This window comes from Corvus kubaryi, unplaced genomic scaffold (assembly GCF_017639235.1).
Source record: "Corvus kubaryi isolate FWS band 111438036 unplaced genomic scaffold, C.kubaryi_AGA036_p1.0 split1-65, whole genome shotgun sequence".
In the NCBI taxonomy this organism is placed as follows: Eukaryota; Metazoa; Chordata; class Aves; order Passeriformes; family Corvidae; genus Corvus; species Corvus kubaryi.
Window position 1 is genome coordinate 2,329,461 of NW_024582080.1, and position 23,716 is coordinate 2,353,176.

At 41.7% G+C, this 23,716-nt stretch overlaps 1 protein-coding gene across 7 annotated transcripts in view; it reads right to left on the minus strand.

Moving 5' to 3' along the window:
- The window catches only part of ATP7B (ATPase copper transporting beta), a 43,192-nt gene extending 22,584 nt beyond the window's left edge, over window positions 1-20,608 (minus strand). For 2 of the 7 annotated variants that reach the window (XM_042014214.1, XM_042014213.1), the window contains exons 1-2: window positions 9,945-10,476; window positions 538-1,765 (exon numbers count right to left, since the gene is read on the minus strand). In XM_042014214.1, coding sequence (XP_041870148.1) covers window positions 538-1,765; window positions 9,945-10,193 — 1,477 coding nt within the window. In that variant the 5' untranslated portion in view covers window positions 10,194-10,476. Of the gene's footprint in view, window positions 1-537; window positions 1,766-9,499; window positions 9,696-9,944; window positions 10,482-19,158; window positions 19,255-20,495 lie in introns of those variants that run through there. The other 5 variants (XM_042014215.1, XM_042014219.1, XM_042014217.1 and 2 more) reach the window with 5 other exon arrangements.
- Between the last annotated feature and the right edge of the window lie 3,108 nt (window positions 20,609-23,716).

Consider the following 23,716-nt stretch of genomic DNA (forward strand, 5'->3'; position numbering starts at 1 on the left):
AAAGAGTACCTGCATTTTGCCACTTACCTTGCCTAAAGCGAGGTTTAGTGAAGTAAGGCAGGTAAAAATACCTGAGAAATAAAGTTCAAAGGCTAAAGATGCTAAAAAGAGGTTTTAACTAAGTAAAAAGTGGTTTTAAATGAAAGACATTTCATTAAGTTTGTAGGTTTTATTATTCTGGAATATACATGAAAACATTTGGTTTGATAGATCTACTTACAGCAGCCTGTAGACATAGGAAGAAACCTACTTCAGGGGGTAAGGGGATGAGCTATTTCAAAGACTTCGCACCTCAGACCTTTTAGCTTCATAATGTAACTCAGCTCTTACACCCACTGCTGCAGTTATTAAGGGCCAAAACAAGGTGCTCTACAGCTGAAACCTCTCTCCCTTGCTAAGCAAGGTCAGATCAGGCCAGACATTCAGAAGAGGCAATGTCAATGTGATGCTTTAAGAGTTTCTCTCCAGAAAGGAATCTCAGTGCAGATGTTGCATGACCCAGCTTGGCATGCTACCCACAGAAGAAAAAACAGTTACCTGTCAGTACAGAGGCATCAAATCCCATGTCTTCTATGGCAGCTCTTAACTCTTCTCCACTCGTGACAGCTGGATCATAGTGTATGGTCCCAGTACTGCCAGCTAGAGAAACTGCTACATGCTGCACTCCTTGTCTCTGTGATATGGCCCCTTCTATGGACTGTACACAAGAATTGCAGGTCATGCCATCAATCTTAATAACAGCCGTAAGTGTCGTGCCTTGCGGTGGCTGTCTGATGAGATCGTATGTGAAAGCACCTGAGGGAGATGCTGCTTTGCCTGCTTCTGAACCATTATGGAGGGTTACTTTAAAGTTTCCAGGTGGAAGGGATTCAATAGCTTGCTGCAAAGCTGACAGGGTGATGAAATCTGGGGTATACTGTACCACAGCACATTTATGCTCCAAAGACACTTTAATACTTTTTATGCCAGGAAGATCTGATATATTTCCTTCGATGTTTCTGATACAGGACTTGCAGTGCATGCCTTCTATCTGTAAAGTCACTGTAGCTGTGCTACCCACCTCGGTAACCAGTGGATCCAGCCCATCACTCTTGAGACTTGCAGGTGTCTCCCTAGGGTTTGCATTCTGCAAGCGCTGGAGATCAAGGGCACCCAGCTTCAAAGGGGCTGATTTGCTTTTAATGGTGCAGTCATACCCCAGGTCACTGATGTGTCTCTTGAGGTCATCAGGCTGAATGATGTAAGGATGGTAAGCAACAATTGCTTCTTGGTTATCAAGTGACACCTTGATTTTTGCTACACCGTGTAGTTTCCTAATCTTTCCTTCAATGCTGGTGACACAGGACTGGCATGTCATGCCTTCTACCCGAAGCTTAACTACTGCTTCTTTCAAGCTTGGCAAATTTACAGTCGCTGTTGTCAACTTATCTTCTGCTATGTTGGCATCAAAGCCCATATCCAGAATTTCCTGGCAAATCTGTTCAGGACTTATTTCCGACTGCAGATACTTGATAACAGCATGGTTCTGTTCAAGGGAGACTTTAATTCTCAAAATGCCCTTCACCTTGGAAATTTGGCCTTCTATCGACTGCACACATGATTGGCAAGTCATTCCCACAATGTTGACTACCACACTATGCTCTTGGGAAGGTGGAGAGGGCATGGTTTCAGAGCTCTCCTCATAGCCCATGTTGTCAAAAGCAAAATTATGTTTCATTGTAGGCTTCAGCTCACAATCAGGAGGAGAATCAGTGTTGGACAAAGCCTAAGGAGAAAAAGTAAAAATTAATGCATGTATCTTCAGCCCTGTAAAAGCAACAACAGTCTGCATATGCTCTCAAGCACATTTTAGAAGTGCTCTCAAGTCAGTCTATATGGCCAAAACCCTTTACAAGCCTTTATGAGGTTACAACCCTTTTAACCCTTTACAACATTATTTTACACTTGGAATGTATTACCAGCGAGTTATGCCCATGATGATGAATCAGGCTTCTGACAGGTCTCTTGAGCGTCAATTTAGAAAATACTGACTAGGGATATAAAAGCAGAATTGACTCAATATTCCTACCCCAACTAAGTAATTTAAAACTTGAGTTCTCTGCAGCCACAGGACACTTCCATCACACAGCCTGGGCTGCTCTTCAGAGCACACTGTCACTGGCACAATGGGTCACAGTAGAGAGTGTGCTGACTGCCTCTCCAAAAGACCATAAACTGGCCCAGTTTGGCCAACATGCTACTTCTCAGGAGGAGTGCAAACCAAACCAAAGAAAACCAAAAAGCCCAAGAAAACAGAATCATTACTCTTCCAGAAGCCTGAAACAAGTTGGTGCAGGGAGGGTCAGCTGCATGACACTTGAAGAGCTATATGCATGCACACAAAGGCCTGGGCTCTCTGCATCTAATATACAGACCTTTTACCTTGTGTCTTGGGGTGACTTTATGATGTGTATCCCCTACCGCCTGCTCTATGCCCAGACACGAGTCCTGTGCCTTTTCTGTAACTTTAAGGCAGACCTTTAAGGGGGGGGAAGCCGGTGGAATTCCTCCGGCGCTGTGTTCAAAAACAGAGATAAGCTTGCTAGCTTCTGCTCCGGCTGCTCAACTCAGCTCGGCTCTCTGCAGCAGGGAAGGGAGTGATATTTTCCCACTTTCTAGCTAGCTTTTTGTTCGTTAGCTAAAGCAGGGAGTTTTCGTGAAACTTCGGTTTCTTCTCCTTCTCTTTTAGACCGTTCAATAACACCAAAACATCAGCCAGGAGACCTTACACCTCGGCCCGGAGGGGCCCAAGCCGACCCAGCTCCGAAGAGGAGAAAGCCACACTCACAGAAAGGACTCTGAAATTTACCAGGTTCTCTCCACAGCGAGAGGTTTTATTATTTAGCATTATTCTTTCACTTGCCTGCGTACATTGTGTTTGTTAAATAAATAGCGGGTTTTTTCCCTTTTTCACTTTCCTCCGATGAATTTTCTTTCCGAACCTGGTGGGGGAGGGGCAGCTGAAACCTGCCTTCTATCAGAGCGGACGTTCCTCCCAGAGCATTTCCCTTAATCTGTCTAAAATCGGGACACCTTGAAATCTGTACCTTACCAAGGCCTTGGAAGACACAGAACTACAAACAGATATTTTCACTGTCGTTTAATTTTATTTACCTACTTGTGAGTCACCTAAGAAGGACTGTAAATTGTGCTACAGTAACTCAGTGATTTGATCCAACACTGGTTTTCAGGATGGCCAGTAATGAAATAGGCCAGCCAGAAGTAAACTATCTCTGTCAGATCGTGGGCTCTGCACTACCAGAACTCTACAGCTGAATGCACTCAATTCAATTGAAAATGAAATATTAAAAAAAAAAAGCACCAATGCTTATCAAGCACAAGTATTGAGAGCACAGACTCGTTTCCAATTGCTGGAGCTATGTGATGAGGAAGATTGAAAAGGGCAGGTACAAGTCCTAGATTGTCAGATTTCATGGAAAGAACATGAAAATTCACGTCCATGGTTAAGGGCAACTTTGAATACTAAAGATCTAGATGAAAGCCACTAGGATAAATCTATTCTCTTGCCTGCAAAGCCTTGGGCTCTCTGGCATTCAGTAAAACGTCCAATGCTGGGCATTACTGCAGGGAGAGCCTGGAGAAGGGGCCACTGGATCAGGGTCAGTACTGCAGATCCTGTTCCTATGACCCACAAGAAAACTCCTTTCTCAATACCACAGCATGGATGAGAAGCATTTAGGCTGTTTAGTAACACTAGACTGCATCCAGTTCATTTGATGCAGTATTCAAAATTCATTAACTTGATTTTGTTTCACGCTTAGACAGCTTGGGAATAATGAGGTCTGGGGTCACAACCAAACCAGCAAAAATTTAAGACAAGAAATTTGCTTTCAGCCTTTTCCATACTGTAATTGTTAGAACAGGAGGAGGAATGAGCAAGTTCAACTCTTCAGGATTATGATGCAGCACCTCAACTATCCTGACAGCAAACTCTCCCTCCTCCTCTCTCCCTTTCTGCTTGGCCTCATGACTGCACTCCAGGGATGCTGGGAAAGAAGAGTCACAGGAATATTTTAGTTCCAGCATCCTCTTTTGCCTTCTCTTCCCACAGGCCTGGCAGCACCCAGGACACTGCTCTCCTTGAACTTCCCTTTCCAGAAGTTAGTGAAATCCCCAACATACACAGAAATGTGCCATAAGCTCCTCCTTTCAAAACAAAGCATTAACAGTTAATCAGACTTCCCTGCAAAGGTGGTTCTCTGTTTAAGCACCACACAAAGACAACCAAGACACTCCCATTCTTGTGTCTTTGTTATTGTGACTTCCCATAATTTGAAATAATATCCTGGCCTTGTGTGTGGGAAAAAACCCATGTGAAAACAGTCTCTCAACCACCGCATTTCAAATGTGGCCTAAACTCAAACTTATTGTAAATTCTGCCTCAAGAACTGTTATGTGAATATTGTCCCTCATCTGCTCTTCCCTGTCCCCAGTCCCCCAAGGACACTGCTCACAGTGGCCTGCTCTTATCACAAACACCCAGTGAAATCTGTGTGACAGTTACAGAAGCTCACCCTGTGTGTGTACTTAGGCTCACAGGACAAAGGCATTTGCCTTCTGCATCCTTTGGTGAAACAGGCAAGATGAGCATCCTCCGCTCTCTGCTTCACTGCCTGTCTGGCCGCCACTTGCAGATGAAACTCAGGAACCATTGCAGGCCTTATGTCCTCCAGTGTGTTCCCTCCAACCCCCATGCTCACTGTCTCAGTTTTCCTAGGTACCCCATGACATAAAAGCAATTCAAATTAATCCTGTAAAAAGATTAGAGGGTATTTCTCATTATCCAGTCTTTTGAAAAACATAAAAGCAAGGACTGATTCTGCTATTTTAATGCATTGTAAGCCACAGAAACTTCAAAACTTGGCCACTGCTTTATGTTTTGCATAAAAAGCTATCCCAACATTCAGAAGAATTGGCAAAAATTTTTTGTTTGTTACTTGTCAAAACCAGATGTTTGTGCTCTGTAGGAGAAAAATCTTTGCACACAAATTTTTAAATGACAAGGAAAAAATAGAGGGGATGTGGATATAAGAAAACTAAAAAGCTTCTTTCCTTTAAAAAAACCTTCTTTCCTTTAAAAAAACCCCACCAAAAACACACAAGTGCCAAAACATTGAAGAATCTTCCCCCAAAACCAAGAAATATGCACAGGCACAAATAAAATATTTACAAAGCCTTTAGTATTGTTTTTAACAGCTTCAAAAAAACTCACAAACAGAAGAGGCACAAATACATCTATGTGTGTATTTGCAAGAAGAGTGCTTCTACACCAGACTAGAGGAAAACAGCAGATTCATGTAAGGACACGCAGATGAAGCATACAGAAATGTGACCATAGTTCTCCTCAGGCATGTGCTGGGTTTCAGAAAAGGGTTTCCTGATACCAGCCAACATCCACATATAAAATGGAATCTATGAGGCTGTATAGTAATTCAGAGGCACCATCTGCAAGAGGATCAGAGAAGCAATCACCACCAAAAATGCCAAAGAAGGTGCTTGGAAGTCTCAGGCTTGTTTCTGCCTAGAGAGAAATATGAACGAAATAATGGAAATGCATCTGACTCTACATCCAGAAGGGAATGTCTGAAAGAACTGGCCATAGTTACTCTTTTGTCTCTCACACCAAAGGAGAATGGGTGACATTTAAGGGCAGGTGTACACCAAGTCTGTTTGCTCTACCAGTCTCATGCATGTTTTTACAGTATCTGTGTAAAGAATATGTAAATAATTGCACATGAAATGATGACAATTCTTTTCCTCCTTTGTTCTGCAAGTAAAAGTTGGAACTGAAAGCACATAGCAGACCGAGGCTCTAGTCTGAAAGCTAAGAATCTTGACACAAAGTAGTTATGAAGCTCATATGAACAATTAAAAAAAAAAAGATAGAAGAAATTTGAAAAATTATTGACACAGAAGCCGTAGTAGATGGAGAGAGCTTTAAAGAAAGCACCAGAGCTGGCTGGAAAACACTTGCATCTACAGGACACAGCTCTGAACCAGACCCAAGATGAGTAGCAAATGTGCAGGAGCATGGAACCTGAAGCACATGTCCAGTATGAGGATTTCAAAGCAAAAAACAAGGCATGAAGAACAACCCTTGATGTCCCAGACAGGAGCTGTAGCACTCATGCCTGTCCTGGGGCAAAGCAGGGCTTGGGAACAACTGGAAGAGGCAGATGCTCATGCTCTACTTTCTGACTGTCTCCAGCCAGCAGGACGAAGATCATCCAACAGGAATATGCCCTGGGGCTGGACTAACTGTTTGCAAAAGCATGGAGGTGGAGCAGGGCAGGGAGATTCTGCTGGATGGGAAGCACCAAGTCTTGAGCCCTTGGCATACAGCTCTTGGCATCATAGTATCCAGAGCTCATGACAGGTCCATTGGGAAAGGCAGTCCTCTCCCATGGTCTGTATGGCTGGTGGGGCAAACCCACTCCAATGAGGGCTGCCCTCAGAGGCCCAGCATCATGCTGACCCATGGTCCCCCAAAACAGGCTCCTTCTTTTGGATACTCCCATTCAGATATGCAAAGGCTGAGAGTTCAAGCAGTGAAGGTGTTGGGGAAGATGAAACAGGAAAGCCTTATAAATATGATTGCCTGACAAAAGATTTTGGGAATATGAAAACTATAAGCGACATCGAAATGAAAGCCACCTTTGAATTACCAAGTCTTAGTTACCGAACAACTGGAAAACAATGGTATGGCCGACTGAAGGTAATCCCCTCTTGATTGAACACTACCCTCTGCTTGCAGGCAGGTCCAAGGGTCAGAGCAGACCCTACTAGCTCAGCAGAAGGGGTCCAAAGAGTTAGTTTTTAGAAGTTAAGATGTAACACTCTATGGTAATATAAGAACTCTTATAGGCTGTATGTAAATGCTATAGGATTTGTATCTTGTATTAGATTGGTTAGTGACAATTAGAATATTCAGTACAGAAGATGATTTATTGTATTGTAACCAGGACTTCAGACACTCTTACTCACACTCTTACTACACTCTCTTACTACTTCTTCACTCTCATTCCTCTCGCTCTCTCTCTTTACTTACTCGCTTACTCTCTTGCTCTCCTGGGCCTGCTCCGAGCTGCAGCTGGCAGCTCTAAGCAGTGCCCCTGTACCCACACCCTTTGCAATAAAACGCATGTTCCAAGATCTGACTTCAGAGATCTCTCGTCTCCGTCCGTCCCGACCGTCTGACCCCCACCAAAGCTCCCACAGAAGGGACACATAATAAATGTGAGAAAAACAACTGAACTTAGAAAAAACCCAAAGACAAGGAAACCACAGCACTGGGTAAGACACACACACACGCACACATGGTGACCCATGTCTTGAGAATGGATGCAACACCATGGCTGTGAACTCAACAAGGTTTGTGCCCTCCTTGGCTTCACGGCCCAGCCACCAGCCATCCCTGGCTGAGTCCCCATGCTGCCTCCATTGCTGTGTTTCATGGTCACATTGTGGGGTGGCTTGTCACCAGGAAAGCCATCCTTCTACCCATTTCCCTTTCCCAAGGGAAATGCAAGAGGTGCAGCCACCTCCAAATGCCAGTATAACACTCTTGGCCTCTGAAGCACAAGGCTGAGGTTGTGACAGACGCACTCCACAACTCCCTGAGCATCATGCACACCGAGATTCAGCACAGCACTGCCCCCCTCTGCTCGTCCAAGAAGGCTCTCCCCCCTTGGCTGGTACTGCTCTCCTGCCCTCCTTTGCCTGGCCTGCAGGGATGGCAACTTTCACATCCTGAAACTCAAGCACCAGACTCCTCAGGGTGATGCCACGCCATCAACCAGGGAGGAGATGGGGGCCAGCCCACTCAGCACCTCCCCTCTGCCTCTCCCTGCCTGCTCATCCACAAATGCTGGAGCTCACTTAACCTCTCATCCACGATGTCCAGAAGTTTTGGGCTGCTCTTTTCCCTGCACCTCTGTGGGTTGAAATCAGTTATTGCCCTCTTACCTTTGAGCACACAACTGCCGAAGAATTATCTTATCTGTGTTTTACCTTCCCTACTTCCTTCTTTCACAACCGCCTGATTCATGGCTTTGGATTGAGGCAGCAGCAGCACACACTGAAAAGCCACATACTAATAATTAAACGCTTCAGATGTTTCCCAGTTTATTATAGACAGACAGTGAACAACAAAATGAGGGCAGAGCAGCCACAAAAACATCAAAGGTCACGAGTCTTCAATTTTGTGCCTGTAACAGCAGCACTTCTGAGTAGACAGAAAATCAATCCTCTCCCTCCTTAACATTTTTCAGTACATCTCATTAGAGCATATTGTTTAAATGTATTAGATCTTAACTGGTTGTTGTTTCTCCCTCTTCTCCCAAACTAAAATGAACAAATGTCAGTAGCTACTATATTCAGTACCTACTTATAACACAATTTGTTATTTTTCAAACAGTTCCTGAGTCTTAAACGAGGGAAAAAACACCTTCTAAACCTGAATATCAAGATTCAATGAGAATATTACTACCAAGCAGCCTTTATGGAGCTTCTGTTTCCAAAATACTAAGTTGATTATACTAATGCTTCTGCCAAGGGACTGCTATTCCTCATCTGGGATCAGGTTTCTCTAACAGTACAGATGATGGGAAAAGGTTTAGGCAGTTGCAGCCAGTCTTACTGAAATGACACCTACACTGTAGTCAACAAACCTCAGAGACCTTAGCAGGCACTTTTAAATTAAAGGGAACTGTATAAACCACATTTGGTTTATGGGAAAGGGGAAAGGCTTGCTGTAAATGAAATGTCTTTATAATTTAGAATTAAAACAAGGCAAACCTCTTTGTGATGTTCTTCATAGCAACATATATACCTCAGTGAACTGAATACAGAGAAGAGATCCTTTGGTAGAACAAAGTCATTTATGTCAGGATTGTTTTCTAGCAAACATTTATAATACAAGAAGTAACTCAAGGCAGAAAAAGCCTTGAGGTATATTTGGTCTCTTCTGGCTGTTATTTCATTCCAGTTTGACACTATTTCAGCCATTCTAAGCATACATAGTTTCAAAGAACATGAAAACACAGAATATTCTGAGTCAGAAGGGACCCACAAGGATCATCAAGTCCAAATCTTCAGCAAATACCTCATGCAGGAATCAAACCTACAACCTTGGCATTATTAGTGCCATGCTCCAACCGAGTTTTGTTCTGAGAGTTTCTTTTCCTTAAATATTCACAATATTCACTGATCCAAACTACATTACTGCAATGTACATACATTTTAAACAGCAAAAACTCTTTTAAAATAATAAACCTCACCATGTTTCTATGAGCATTGATCTAAGTCTCTTCACCACAGCAGTTAATCTCCAAAAATACGACAGTTATATACAACACTGAACTTTAAAAAAAGTTGCCACAGATGTATTTATCAAGAACTTCACTAGCACCCACTTAGTAGATATAAATAAACTACTTACCTACAATAAGGACCTTTTAATGTTTCTGCAATTTCTGTTATTTCAGAGAACAAACTAGTATGAGCTTCTGTCAAACTACTCAAGCAATTGCAGCTCAAAAGAAGAAATACTATTATGTTTCCTTCCTAAGAATCACCACTCTGTATTATTAGAGGTGGAGCTGAAACAATGCTCATTAGGTTCTATGGCACAAGTCATCATTAACATCTCGTTTCAAGGATTATTTTCAGAGGATCTCCAGAGGACTTTGCATTTGTACTGCTTGTTATGGGGCTGGCATCCATGCTGGGGATTGAGACAATTTAGATAAAGGAGGTTTAACCTCCTTTAATATACAACCCATGTCCAATATGCTTTGTTTTAAATTCACCAGTTCAGAAACACCACTTCCCTCCCCACATGCACACACACACCCCCACACCCCTCCACACACCAGCTCACTGACCTGTCTTTCAACTGTATTGACTGCTGTCATTCCCATGGAGTAACTCTGCGGAAGTTCCTCTTCTTTCTGCAAGTTACTGCTTGTTTTTACCAGCGATGCTGTCTTGGACTTTTCACCAATAATCAGTAGTTCAGGCACATCACGAGCTGCCTGCTGCTTACGAATAGACACCAGGGATATGTTTCTGTCGTTTAAAGTAGCTAAGTAGGACAGTTCCCTTTTCATTTTATTGTCCAGTTTTCTCTCCATTATTTTTCTGGACTTTAAATACTGCAACACCAAACAAAAGTTTTACAGGAACAGTTATTTGGTGTCCTGTAAGCCACGCTTCTTTCAGCTACATTTACAGAAGCTTGAAGAGTTCTGTCCGTCTAATCCATGTGCTCATTAGGCATTCATCACAAAATCCCAGATGGAACCTGTGATCCTTATGTAGGCTGCTTGCTGCACTCAGCTACCTGCTCTCCCTGCCAGTTTAAATGTTTCCCACCAATTGGCATCCCTCGTGCTTTCCAAACTGCGTTCGGCACTGCTGATCTCTGCACACGGCGTTGCAGCAGGCTCAGCCAAGGCTGTCTTTCACAAGCTACTCAAACATGACCTGTGTGCAGCAGCCAGCGCGTAACCAGCCCACACAGACAGGCATTAGCTCCTTGTGGCCATGTGCACAATCACAGCTCCTACACAGGGAAAACGCTGTTCTGTTTCCTTCTATAAAATTACCGGGGTTTTCTTGGATAAAATGAAGTCCCTTCTAACACTGACAACATGTCCACAATTACCTAATTAGATAAGGCTCCTAGACCAAAGGTCTTTCACTCATTCAGGGCACAAGAACATTCATTCTTGGTTTCAAGAGGGAAAACAAAAGAATGAGTACAATATTTATACTTTCTAAAATGTGCCTCTTTACCATCAGCAAGCTTTACTAAAAACCAATGAACCAAACAAAATTAAATGAGCAATTAGTGCCAGAAAGGAAGAAAGATACATTCTCCTTAAATTCTCTGGGCAACAACAGGAACATCTACTTCAGACAGCCATACACACAACAGGTACCACCACTTGCCTGCCTTGAGCCAATATATTTCTCTGGGATTGCCCACAGCAAATTCACAGCACTGTGCTAACACAGTAAGTGGGATCTCCTGTTCCCAAGTCCACAGCAGTGCAGTCCACTTCTGAAGGCACCGCTGAACAGGGCCATGCATTTATAAAATTTATAAAGTATAATAGATGTATCAGCAATTTCCACCCTCCCTGGCTGCGCAGTGATATCACTGCACATGCAAGCCTTAAAATAATTGGTTTAAATTTAATCAGAATCTCTTGGACTTGTAGGAAAAAGTAACACCTTTACTCCCATGCAGAGGTTAGCACACAGGATCAAAATCTCAGCATATCTCTGTCACGTCACAAAAACCTGAGGGATCAATGACAGACACTCCACCTGACAAAATAATTAGTATAATATTTATACTTTCTAAAACGTGCCTCTATACCATCAGCTAGCTTTACTAAAAACCAGTGACAGGACAAATTCAGATTCTTCTTCCTTCCAACGGCAGAGGTACACCCCACACACCCGTGTCACATAGAAAGTGGTCCAAAAAGCCACCATGCAGGACATTAGTATCCTAGCTTGTCTCCCTGTCATAACTTCCCCAATACTATGGATTCTCAGTTCTTGGGAAAAGAAGGTCTTCTGCCAGAGAAGCGAAACTCCAAATACTGCTGCACCCCTGTTTTGTATCATTGTCGTAATATAAAAAAACAGTGATAATAGTAAACTTTTTTAAGGGGTTATTTTGAAAACATTTTGAGAAATGGTTCTTCTAAAGAGAATTACTACAAAGAGTAACGTATCTGTGTTCATTCTGCATTTATCAGTGAAACCAGTTAGAACAACATCTGACTTCAGTTCGAACATTTTACTGAAAAAGAAAATTGTGTTAAAGGTGAAATAATTTCAGGAATTACTGATTTTAACTGATTTTGAAATGAGCAATTGAAAATCATATAATTTGACTTACATGAAAAATTTCAGCACAATGTGTTTAAATACCAAGCTACATCTACTACATACTAAATACATATATAAAGTTAAAAACTAATATTTGTCCTTCTAAAACAAAACAGGCCTCTCATCCCAAATCAAAGATATTCAGAAATTCCAAATAATGGCAATTTCAAATTCTAGATTTTCTTGGGGAACTGGAATTCCAGTTTCTGGCCATCAATAAAGCATATATTTGATCCAGTCATCTCTGACAGTATCTTTACTATTAAAAATATCCCAAGCCCCATTTCAGGTTCACCAGAAAAGCTCAACTTAGACTGACAGAATAACAAGATGTTGAGTATCTTCTCTCCTATTCCCCTCCTTTTTTCCCCCCCACATCTTCTGAGCAACCCTAAGGTAAAAATCTGTTTGTTTCTAACAGCAATGGAGAGAAATTCTTGCTTAGTGTCCCACAGTCCTTTGCCTTCAGCAGAGTCCTGAATACTGATCTGGAGATAGAGAAAAAACACGTGAAGTTGTGCTTTGAACACATTCACCTTTCAAGGTATTTGACCACATTAAAAAGAATTATTTGGCTGGGGGAAAAAAGTTTGCTATAGTTCTTCAGATGAAAGGAACATAAGATATATTTTAACCACTTTCAGTACCTAGTTTAGCTGTGGGCTGGAGCAGAGTGATGGCAAATGAAACCTGTGCCACTGATAGAGTCTCCAGCAGCTCTTGGAGAAGAGACACCATTCACAAGGCAGAAACCACTAAGCATCTTTTAAAGCTAAGTAATTCCTATTTACATTAATACATGAGACTGAAAGCTCAGAGGTCCTGTCCCACATCAATCACTGCACAACTCTCTTATGGTTCAGGAGACACTTCAGGAAGGGATCCAATACTGGCACCTCAAGGCTGGCAGTGTCTCCCAGGGAAGTAAGGCAAATGCTTGGAATTAACCTCTGTGATTGCTGCTGCACTCCAACAGACTGCTACTGGTTTCCAAAATATTTTCTCCATTCTATCTCAATTAATTGCCCCTTTAGAGACTAAGCTAATTGTGTCAGCTGCAAACTGAGGGTAAGCATTTTACTTAAGGCTGAAATAGGAAAGGCAATGTTGCCCTTCTCATCTGATACCAATACCACTCTGGTTTAAGGCAGGATTTTGCACAGCTTAGGATGTTCACCCGGAGGAGTCACTCTGGCTTGGTAGCACGGAATTCAGATGGCAAATAGAAGACATGTCTGCTGCCTTCACAGCTTTCTGCTAGTGTCCAGCAACGGTGTTTGCATTTTCATGTCAGAAAACACAGGACATTCCAAGAAAATTAAATCCCTTTGATTTAAAGGCTCAGAACTGATAAAACATGTGTTTTCCCCTTTATATTACCTGCATTATCAGATTACATGATAAACACACAAGAACAGTGTGTTCTCACATAAATTTTGTTTCCCAGGTGCATTCATCCTTGGCTTTACAGGATATCCTGGCCTGCGTTTAATCCCTCTGGTTCTGTGCCCAAAGAAAGCATCTTAAATACTCTTAACAATGCCTTGGAAGATGAGATGCTTGAAGGAAAAAAATGTGGATCTGGAGGTTAGGGGATCTTATTTCTTTTATCTGTGTGGGGAGAAAAAATGAAAAACAAAGTTCAGCAAGAAGGAGCACATGAGTTTGCTATAGTTCACCAGGAACAAAGTGACTGCATACCTTAGGAGCAGAAACACTGGAGGAGCTTGGTGTATCACCCTAAGAGAGGCATGAAACAAAGGGTGCAGCAGCACGGAGGTGTTGTGGTCATGCCCTGTTTAAAACAGTGCAGCTAACGGGAACTAAGCCCCAGGAATGACCCAAATGGTGAGCAAAAGCTGAACTTTGCTTCACTAACTCAAAAATACATATTACTTTTCATGCCTCTGCACATGCTAACAGACTAAAACCTGTACATGCTTTACATGTATGACCGAAGTCTCTCAAACTACACTTAAACATGAAATGACATCAACTTTAACATTTCCCTTTTTCCCCTCCCTCAAAGAAAACAATACAGATATAGCTTAAGTGGGGCAGGAGGCTAAAGGAGACTCCACCTTTGTGAATGCCTATGAAGTAGGACTTGAACACTTAGCTATACTGTGTGCTTCTTTGGGAAATTTAGAAATCAAGCTTGTATTTGTGATTGTACTTTAGCCCTATAGAGCCATCTGGCAATTTAATGTCTTTGTCACCAGCTGTATTATTCATATTTTGTGTATTCACTCATGCTTCTCAGATGGTGTATTTATCACCAGCAATCCAGTAACTATCTGCATTTCTGTTGCTCCATAAATGACACTACCTTGTACTTGGCCATGAGAGTTACTGAATGCCACCAGACTTCAGATGTGGCTGTGAAAGTTCATTGGGCACAACCAGACTTACAGTGAATGTTTGTGCATCTGTAACCGTGGTGCTTCTTACTGAGCACACCTGGACTTGCAGTGCCACATTGGCTCTGCATTTCTGATGCTTAGATCTGAATGGGCTATCACTCAGCTGTCCTAAGTCCCTGTGATACCTGAGATCCAGACGGAACAAAAGGGGGGTTATTTTGTGCCAAATCTCCTTCCTCTTAACACATCAGAAAAGTTAGCCTTACTCTTAAGGCAGCAATCTCTCAGACAGACAAGAGGAATCAGTTCAGATATGTGCACTTCATGTCAGTGCAAAGAGGGATGTATTGGTGTTAATATATCACTCTAGAAATCCAGTCTTGCCTTTGGATGTTAATCATTTTCCTACTCTCCTCTTCAGACATCATTTTAAGCCACCAAAATACAATCATACAGTCATCCCAAAACACAGTCATACAATCATCACAAGAATACAATGAGGCATGCAAACAATGATACAAGGCTAAACCACAAGTCATTTCATATTTGACAATATTTTGAGTTATTCCTAATTTGTCTTCAGGATGCAGTCGGCTAAAATGTTTCAATTCCTCCGCTCCCCAATCATAGCAAAGTTAGATTGTATTTGGTTTTAACATATATAAGGCAACTGCAGGAAATGGAGCATTGAGTTAAAAAAAAAAAAAAGAAGTTGGGGGGGAAGTAAAGTATTGCAAAACTCATAGTAATATCACAAACAACAGTGCTGGCAACTCACAGGTATCAACAAATTGTTTAAACATTGCTTGAGAGGGAATGTGTGAAACACCCAGCCCTTGTGTGAAACCTCTGTCAGGCCTCTGTCAGGGCCCTCTTTAAGCTAAAAGAGGAGCAGTTAGTAAAGGTATCCACTTTTTCTTCAAACAAATCCCTGCGCTTTCCCCACAATCATTTTTCAGTCCTACTAAGCAACTCAAGCCTCACATTCCCCCATGAATCAATCAATTGCAGCTGAAAGTTCAAGGGAAGCATGGTCATATTCATGGTACTTAACTGTGTCCTTTATTCTCCTAACTGACATACTTGTTACCCAACACAAAAGAAAAAGGCCATACTTCATTTGTATTGAAGAAGCAACAAAACTCTCTCTTTACCTACATTGGCACATAGTTTTGAGCCACAAAATCAGAAAGAACTCTTTGGCCACAGTCATAAGAAAACTGTCAGCAACCAGATACACAAGTGTTTCTATAGCATTAATGGTATAGATATTGCTTTTAACAGATGAAGAAGCATGATCATTATTTCTTACATTATAAGGAAAAAAGGAAATCTGAAATACAGGGAAACAAATTCCTACCTGCTGTGATTAAAATTGCATAAGAGTTGATGACCTCATTTCAAATCAAATCAGTTCAGACTTTGGCTTCAGTTTTTCAGGAAGCAGACTCAATCTTCTCCAAATATTTAAAAAAGGTTTGTTTGCTCGAAACCAGCAAAACTGAACGAAGTACCTTGTTTGTAACAGGGCCCCAAAATGTGTACTGATTCTTTTCATTCCACAGCTTTTGGTATGATCGCCAATTGTGTGGACTTGGTACTTTGCCTGCTTTTAGTAGTGTTGGTTTCATTATGATAATTTCTGTTATCTGTTCATACTGCAGAAATTTGTTTTCAAGAGCCTGGAAACTACCAGGCTGATCTTATTATCTCACAAAAAGGCACACCTTTTGGGTCAGGGTTTAAGTGCAAAGAACAATTGCAATCTGCATGAATTAATTTGAGTCAAGATTTCCACTAATGCTTATGCACCAAGTAGTTTAAAAAGGCTGGCAGAACTTGTCAGGCAGCGCCACAACAAAACCAGTATTTTTACTTCTGTGTTTCCAACTTAATTTTCTGATCTCGTCCGTGATTTACTCTTGCTCGGAGCTGGTTTTGTCTTGTGAAGTTTGTGCAAAAGCTTTTTAGAATTCCATGTGGAGAAAAGGGACCTGCATTTTACCCATTTTAACAGCAATATTTCAAATACAACTTGAGAATAAGTAATATTACAAAAGTAACTATTTTAAAAGGCTAATTTGAAAAAACAAAGAGCTATTACTTGTGAACTGACATTTAATATCCACATTTAGAAATAAGAAATAGTAAAAGTGTTACTTCCACTTTTATTTTGTAAACTTTTCAGTATTTGTTGTAGCATTTTAAAAATATCTCTTACACTTGCTTTGATTATATGAAGTGATAAGTCTTTGAATTGTGATTTAAGTAAATGAGAGGACTGATTTTTTAAATTTTTTTCCCCAAAGTAAGCAGCCATTCACGCTGTAGCAGGCAAACTTATAGCAGACCCCAAGATGCCCTGCCAAATCTGCAATTAAGTTTTCCCCTATACAGATGTAAGCCTATGTCTTAAGTGACCTCCATGTAAAGTAGATACCCTCGAAGCTGTCCCCAACAGTAGAGTCCACACGATTTACACTTACTATTAGTTCCTTGCCAGTACTTGTTTCAAAATACTCTTGTGCTCACATTTGACATACAGAAACAAAGATTTCGCTTTGATGAGGCACCTGAGACTACGTAAATAGCATAAATCACATCATACTTGTAAAGTGTACCAAAGAAAGAAAAACCAAAAAAAGAAAAAGAAAAAAGAAAGAAAAAGAAAGAAGAAAAAAAAAAACCCACCAAAAACAAGACAGAAACTGATAACTCTCATTTAAGCTTGTATTTCAGGTTCTATGGCCAGTCGACTTCTCAGCCTCTGAATTCAAGAAAAAAAAAACAAAACAGTATCTTGTGTTTGCATTACAGATGCCATATCTAAAATACAAACATACTGCCTTTGTTAGGGCAGGCTAGATATGTAAAGGCAAGACCAAATTCAGTTTATCTTAACAGTTATTTCTGTCTATGTCAGACTGGCAGGAACCACCTACATACACAAAGAGAGGAGTTTCCAGAAACTCCCAAATCCCTAAATAAGCTTGAAAGCTGCACTCCTCACCACAGCTGGGCTCCTCCAACATAGTGCCTTGAGCAAAGTCCTGTCTGCTTTCTCAGCGATCCAGGCAAAACTCTGCCTGGGAAGAAGGGTTTCCACTTTTTGTTTGGGTCTTTTACTTCTTGTTTCCCTCTCCCTGTGGAATGGTTGCAGTTACTGGGTAGAAAAAGGCAAGATGGTGTCAGAGCCCTCTCTGTGGCCTCACTCTTGCAGAGAGCACAATCTCTCAGGTGACCCTGTGTCACAGGGCTCGGGCACAGCCCCGCCAGGCTGGCATGAGGGCCCTTCTCACCTGCCTTCCACCTCTTGCCCTTTTGGACTGTGCCACGTGCTGCCAAGACAAGACCACTGTCCTTCCACGAGCAAACAAGCCAGAGCACTGCTCACACACCTCTGACCTCAGCATCACCGCACTCATGGTGGGGCTGAAGGGACACGAGGGGCAGCAGCCGGGGCCTCCCCAAATACAGTGCTGCCCTTAGGTGCGTTTTTCTTCTCAATTTAGAGAGGGAAGAAGATTTTCCAGCTCTCTGGCTGACCCACTCTGCCCCAGTAGGCAAGAAGTGAGGAGGGGAACCTCTGATGAGAACATGGAATAAAGGCTTTTCTGTTTCCAGTTGTCAGAGATCAAAACTGTAACGTATGTGAGCTGCTGTTCAGCTAACTTGCATTTCTACAAAAGTCCTGTCAATTATTTGCTATCCAGGGCTAAGAACTATATAACAGTGCCCTGTCCACATCTATTATCTCACATAACCTTACATTAACTCTCAGGCAAGAGCCAAAGGCATGGAGCTGCCAGTTTCTATCAGTGCAAAAAAACATACTTCAAGTGACCATGAAAATAAGTAGAACTTGCCTGTATAGAGCCATACTGATTCACTGAAGAGACTTATAGAAATGAAGAAGAGAAATAAAAAATAAAAATGAAAATATATTTGCTGTCATTGTTTTTTTTATTTTATGTTCCTTTGGTTTTTTTCTGCTGGAATACCTGATAATAACTCCCTATTGAATAATGTAACACTGGCAGCCTACAATAATTGGTAAGAATTCAGGTACAAATGTCAGAACTAAAGCAACAGTCAGGGATGAAAGTATCAACACAGGAAACTGCTACAAATTTTTTGTAATCTCTTCCATGCAAACAGTTGCTTTGAAAAACATCTAAGGGAAATGGCAATACAGAGTAAACCTCTTTCTGTTTACAAGTATTTTTATCTGAAATATTTAACACCTGGATTGAAATATAGTTAAAATCCTGGTTTCAAATGCAGACATTGTCTTGGGCTGTTTCCTATGCCATGCACACTGGCTCATCATGATTCAAACTCACTGTAAAAACAGCATTCATTTATTGCATGAGGACACAGAGGAAACTGGAGACATCTGACTTCTAAAGAAACAGTTCCTGGGAGCCTGAAGTTGTGAGAAAAGGAAAACACAAAAAAGCTTTCTAACTCTGAAATTGAGTTTATTCAGCTCTCAGTAATACTCTCATTTCCAGAGGTCACATCAGTCTGTTCTCTAGGCAAAGAATGTTTCTTCCAAGGACACATTTAGTCAAAACCAATGCATAAAAGAAGGTACCAACCCTGAGAGTTGCTGAGCAACCTTCTGAGATTTATTAACTGCCCTCAGTTCCTGGAAAGCATAGATGTTAGCCATGGAAATTCAAGCTCAATTCATTTATCATTCCCTCCTGGTACCTCTGCCTATTGAAAGAAAAGGTAGTGCAGCAGGGAACTACTTTTAAGCAGCCCCGGTTCACCCCTGAAAGAGAATCTTTGATTGAATCTACTTCATGGGAAAATCACCAACCTTTCAAGCTTTCTTCATCCTTGGAATAGAAATAAGTCAGAGGAGGTGATGAGGCACAGTACCCACATCTCATGCCTGGACTAGCCAAACAGTCTCCTCCAACTCCCTTCTGTCCTGCTCTGCAGGCAGTTTCTGGCTCCTTTCTCTTTCCTAATCAGTGCCAAGGAACCAGACACGAGCACAGAATGCAAATCCTGCTTTGTCCTGGCTCCATGTGAAACAACTTGGATTTTCATCTGAATAGAACTCTTCCTTGCTTCCTGAAACAGGCAGAGAGGTGGGCACAAACACATGTGGCAAAATGCACGTTTAACAAGTCAGTGCAGTGAACAAGTTTTGTGAATCCTTTAAAGTTTGAAAATGGAAGCAGCTCACTCAGTAAAAAATTCACAGTGAAGTTTTATATCTCCCTGAGGAGTTCCATAGTTGATTTAAGCAGGTGTTAAGGTATGACTGTAAAAGAGGTGGTCCTTCATGATCCCCTTCATGTCCTAATTAGGTGCAGATGGCCACAAATATATTACTATCCGCATAAAGGAAAATAAAAAGCAAAAAGGGTTTGGGTCTGTGATAGCAAAATGGCCCCTAGCTCTTCAAGAATTCCAAACTTCCATCTGAAAAAGCTGGGACTTAAGATGAGTCCCCATGTTATTTTGCAAGCTCAGTGATGTTATCATTAGGGGTACATCATTTGCCATCTCATTTCTGCCGGTGCTTGAGGTTGCTTGAAAACATTTCCTTCAGCCACCCCAAAAAATGGCAGATGTTTAGATTCCATGGGAGTTTAAAACACTGTCAAAATCTACAGGAACCAGTTTGTTTTCCTTCGTGGTCCTTGCCCAACTGAGACAATTTGTGTGAAAATAATCTTCTGTTAATCGAAAGAGATGGGTTCAACCTTCATAAATTGCCTGGTGATATAAATAAACGTGCTTTATAGGCTCTCCTGCAAAAATTATTTGTAGATCCAAGTTGTTTAATTCTTCATTGCTTCTGCCAAAAAAAAGCAGGGCAGCTTTTGCTCACAGATATGTGGTGTGAACACCTATGCCCTAGAACATGTAACTCAGAATTAAAGATGACAGTGGAAAAGAAATTACTAGAATTGCTTATATTTAGCAACTTCAATATTAAAAGATATCAGTAAAAATAACCCTATAGTGTTTTTCCTATCAATGCCATAATTTATTGCCAATGCTTGCGTTTTGCTTCAGAAATATTTAGCACAGAACTGGTGCAACTTTATTTCTGCCTCCTGTTACAATGCAATGAAGAGTAAATGTACTGTAATGTTCAACAGCCTATCACAAGACACATACAAAAGTGAAAAAACTTACTGTGTATATGAACGATCTGAGATTCCGTCCACTAAAAACGGTCCCAGGCATTCTGGTAGCTCAGACAGCAGCCCTGAACAAGAGACTTGGTGCTACACAGTGAATATTTCTGAAAGAAAGTAACTAACTGTAGAAGAAAGTATAACAGACCACATGACTGTCATATGAATATCCTTACACAATATTAATCCAGTTTCTTTCTATTAATACTTGCCAGTGGTTTTATCTTACTAAGTTATTCATATGAGGGGTACTCAGCAAGAATGAGAGTTACAAAAATATACTTTAAAACTGTCTCAAATGCCTTGCAGGCTTGGGGAGAACACACAGTGAGTGGATTCTATTTATTCTAAATATTGTTCACTTTAGAAAGCCCATTTTCTTTAGAGTAAGGAGCTTAATAAGGAAAGCAATTAAAACAGGACAAAAAATGCTTACAGAGGCAACAGAAGATTAAAAACTTGGTACATCTCTGGGAAGGTGAAAACAAAACTGACTTCATAACAAGCCTAGTTTACTTCTGCTGGCATGTCAGCCTTATGGAATTTTTACAGACAAGGTTATGAATTGCATTCTCACTGCTGGAGTGGGAACACCACAGAGAGCTCATCACTGGTCCTGCTAAAGTTCTTGTCAGTACCCTAAATGCATGCATGCAATATCCTCTGCTACATATGCATGAAGGTGGGTAAGTTGCTAAGTGTCGATGACTCAGTTAGCCTGTGTTGGCCATTCGCACATTAAAGGTAAGCTTTTCAGTCTGCAAGTCTGTCAGCAGCACAGTTTTCATACTGCTCACATCAGCAGCTGAATAGCCTGTGATTAATGAAAAGATAACAGAAGAACTTTGGAAGTATTAATACATCTGGTTTTAATTACCACTAGAGGAACTAAAAAAAAAAAAATAAAACAGCTAAGATGATTAAGAGCGTGGGACAATTCTTCTGTGAGGAAAGCCTGAGCGAACTGGGACTGTTGAGGCCTTGAAAAGGCTCAGAGGGATCTCATCAGTGTGTGAAGGGAGGGTGCAAAGAGGAGCTAGGCTCTTTTCACTGGGGTCCAGTGGCAGGACCAGAGGTAATGGGCACAAACTGAAACATGCAAAGTTCCCTCTGAACATCAGGAAACACTTCTTTACCGTGAGGGTGACCAAGCACCGGCACAGGTTACACAGGGAGGTTGTGCAGCGTCCATCCTTGGAGGTATTCAAAACTCATCTGGGCTAAGTCCTGGACAATCTGCTCTAGGTACTCACTTTGGGCAGGGGGGCTGGAGAAGATGACCTCCAGACGTCACAGAATCATAGAAAGGTTTTGGTTGGAAGGGACATTAAAGATCATTTACTTCCAACCCTTCTACTGTGGTCAAGGTTGCTACCCACTAGATCAGGTTGCTCAGGGCCCCATCCAACCTGGCCTTGAACACTGCCAGGGATGAGGAATCCAGAACTTCTCTAGGTAGCCTGTTGCAGTACCTCACCACCCTCACCATAAAGAATTCCTCCCTAACATGTAATCTGAATCGCTCCTCTTTTAGTTTTAAACTGTTGCCCCTTGTCTTATCACTACCTCTCCATGTAAAAAGCCACCCTCCCTCTTTTTATAAGCCCTCTTTAAGTGCTGGAAGGCTGCAATGAGGTTTCCCTAGAGCCTTCTTTTCTTCAGACTCAACACTCTTAGCCTGCCTTCATAGGAGAGATGTTCCAGCTCTCTGACCATCTTCATGGCCCTCCACTGGACTTGCTCCAACAGGTCCATGTCTCCTCTGTGTTGAAGACACCAGAGCTGGATGCAGAACTCCAGGTAGGGTCTCACCAGAGAGAGTGGCAGAATTCCCTCCCTCGCTCTGCTGGCCACACTATTTTTGATGCTGCTCAGGATGCTGTTGGCCTTCTGGACTGCAATTGCACATTGCCAGCTCCTGTCCAGCTTTTTGTCCATGAGAACTGCGTAAGCCCTTCTCTGCAGGGCTTCTCTCAATGAGTTCTTCCACTCTGTACTCGTGTGTGGGATTGCCCCAAGCCAGCTACAGCACCCAGACATTGAGCCATTGACCACAACTCTCTGGCTGCATCCATCCAACCAATTCCTCCCCAGCTCAGACATTCTGTGATTCTGTGAACTATGAATTATTAGAGCTGAGAAAACTATTTGATACTCCCCCCATCATGCAGATTGTTCCCTAAACAAGCAAGTGAAACTCAAAAGCCAGATATGTAGGTGTGTCCCTCATTAATTAGTCCTCTTGCTTCCAGGAACTCTCCACCATTATTACTTAAGTCTCATCTTAATTAAGCTGTGACTTGTGGTCCTTCAGCTTCTTAAAGACTTGGTCTAAGATTCATACCTTCCAAGGGAGTGACTAAGGGCTCCTTTTCAAGTCAGTGGGGAGAAACATAAATTTCATCATCTAAAATGGTCTGGACTTCCTGTTCCCTAGAATAACTTGCCTCCTCTCTGAACTCAGGCAATAATCTTCAAATGTTGAGAAAAGAAAGGTGTGTTGAGAGATGTAAATCCAGCAGAGATCTATTCCGTAAACATTCTACATGCTTTTAAGGCAACAGCTCTGTCAGGGAAGAGGCAAAAGACTGAGGGAGAGAAACCAATGCCTGTTGCACCCTCCTTATGAGAGCTGTTGGTTCAGAAATGAAATGTTAGGCCATGTTTGCTGGACCTCCCACAGACCTCTTCCAATTTACCTTTTGGAAAGGTCCTGTTTAAAGAAACAAGGTTTGAAATTCCCTCAAATTTTGGACAGCCTCAATTCTGCAAGAGGCTGAAGAATGAGTTATCTGGATCGAACTTCCCATATAAAGCATTTTATTATTTTAAAATTGAGTATGTGGTGGGGAGAAAAGAAACATGTAGCAATGTGACAGGAGATCAGAAATGTTTCGGATTGTTCTGTCAAAGTCTCTCCTGATCTAGAGAGTCTGATACTTTCACTAAATGCTTCCCAGGACCCCGGAGAGCAGGATGAGTTCCTTAAGTTGTTCCAAGGAAGACATTTTAGGTATATGAAGTCTTGACGTGGACTGACACATCATTAGTAAGATTTTGAAAAAAACAGCACCATTCAGTCTTACTGCTACACTGACCCTCTGGTCTGTGCCTATACTCTCCGATCAAGACAAAGCCAAGGGAAAAAGTGTATCAGCTAAAGATAACCTCCAGTGGAAATGGACCCCATGATCATGTTCCTGGGATCCTTTTGGAGAC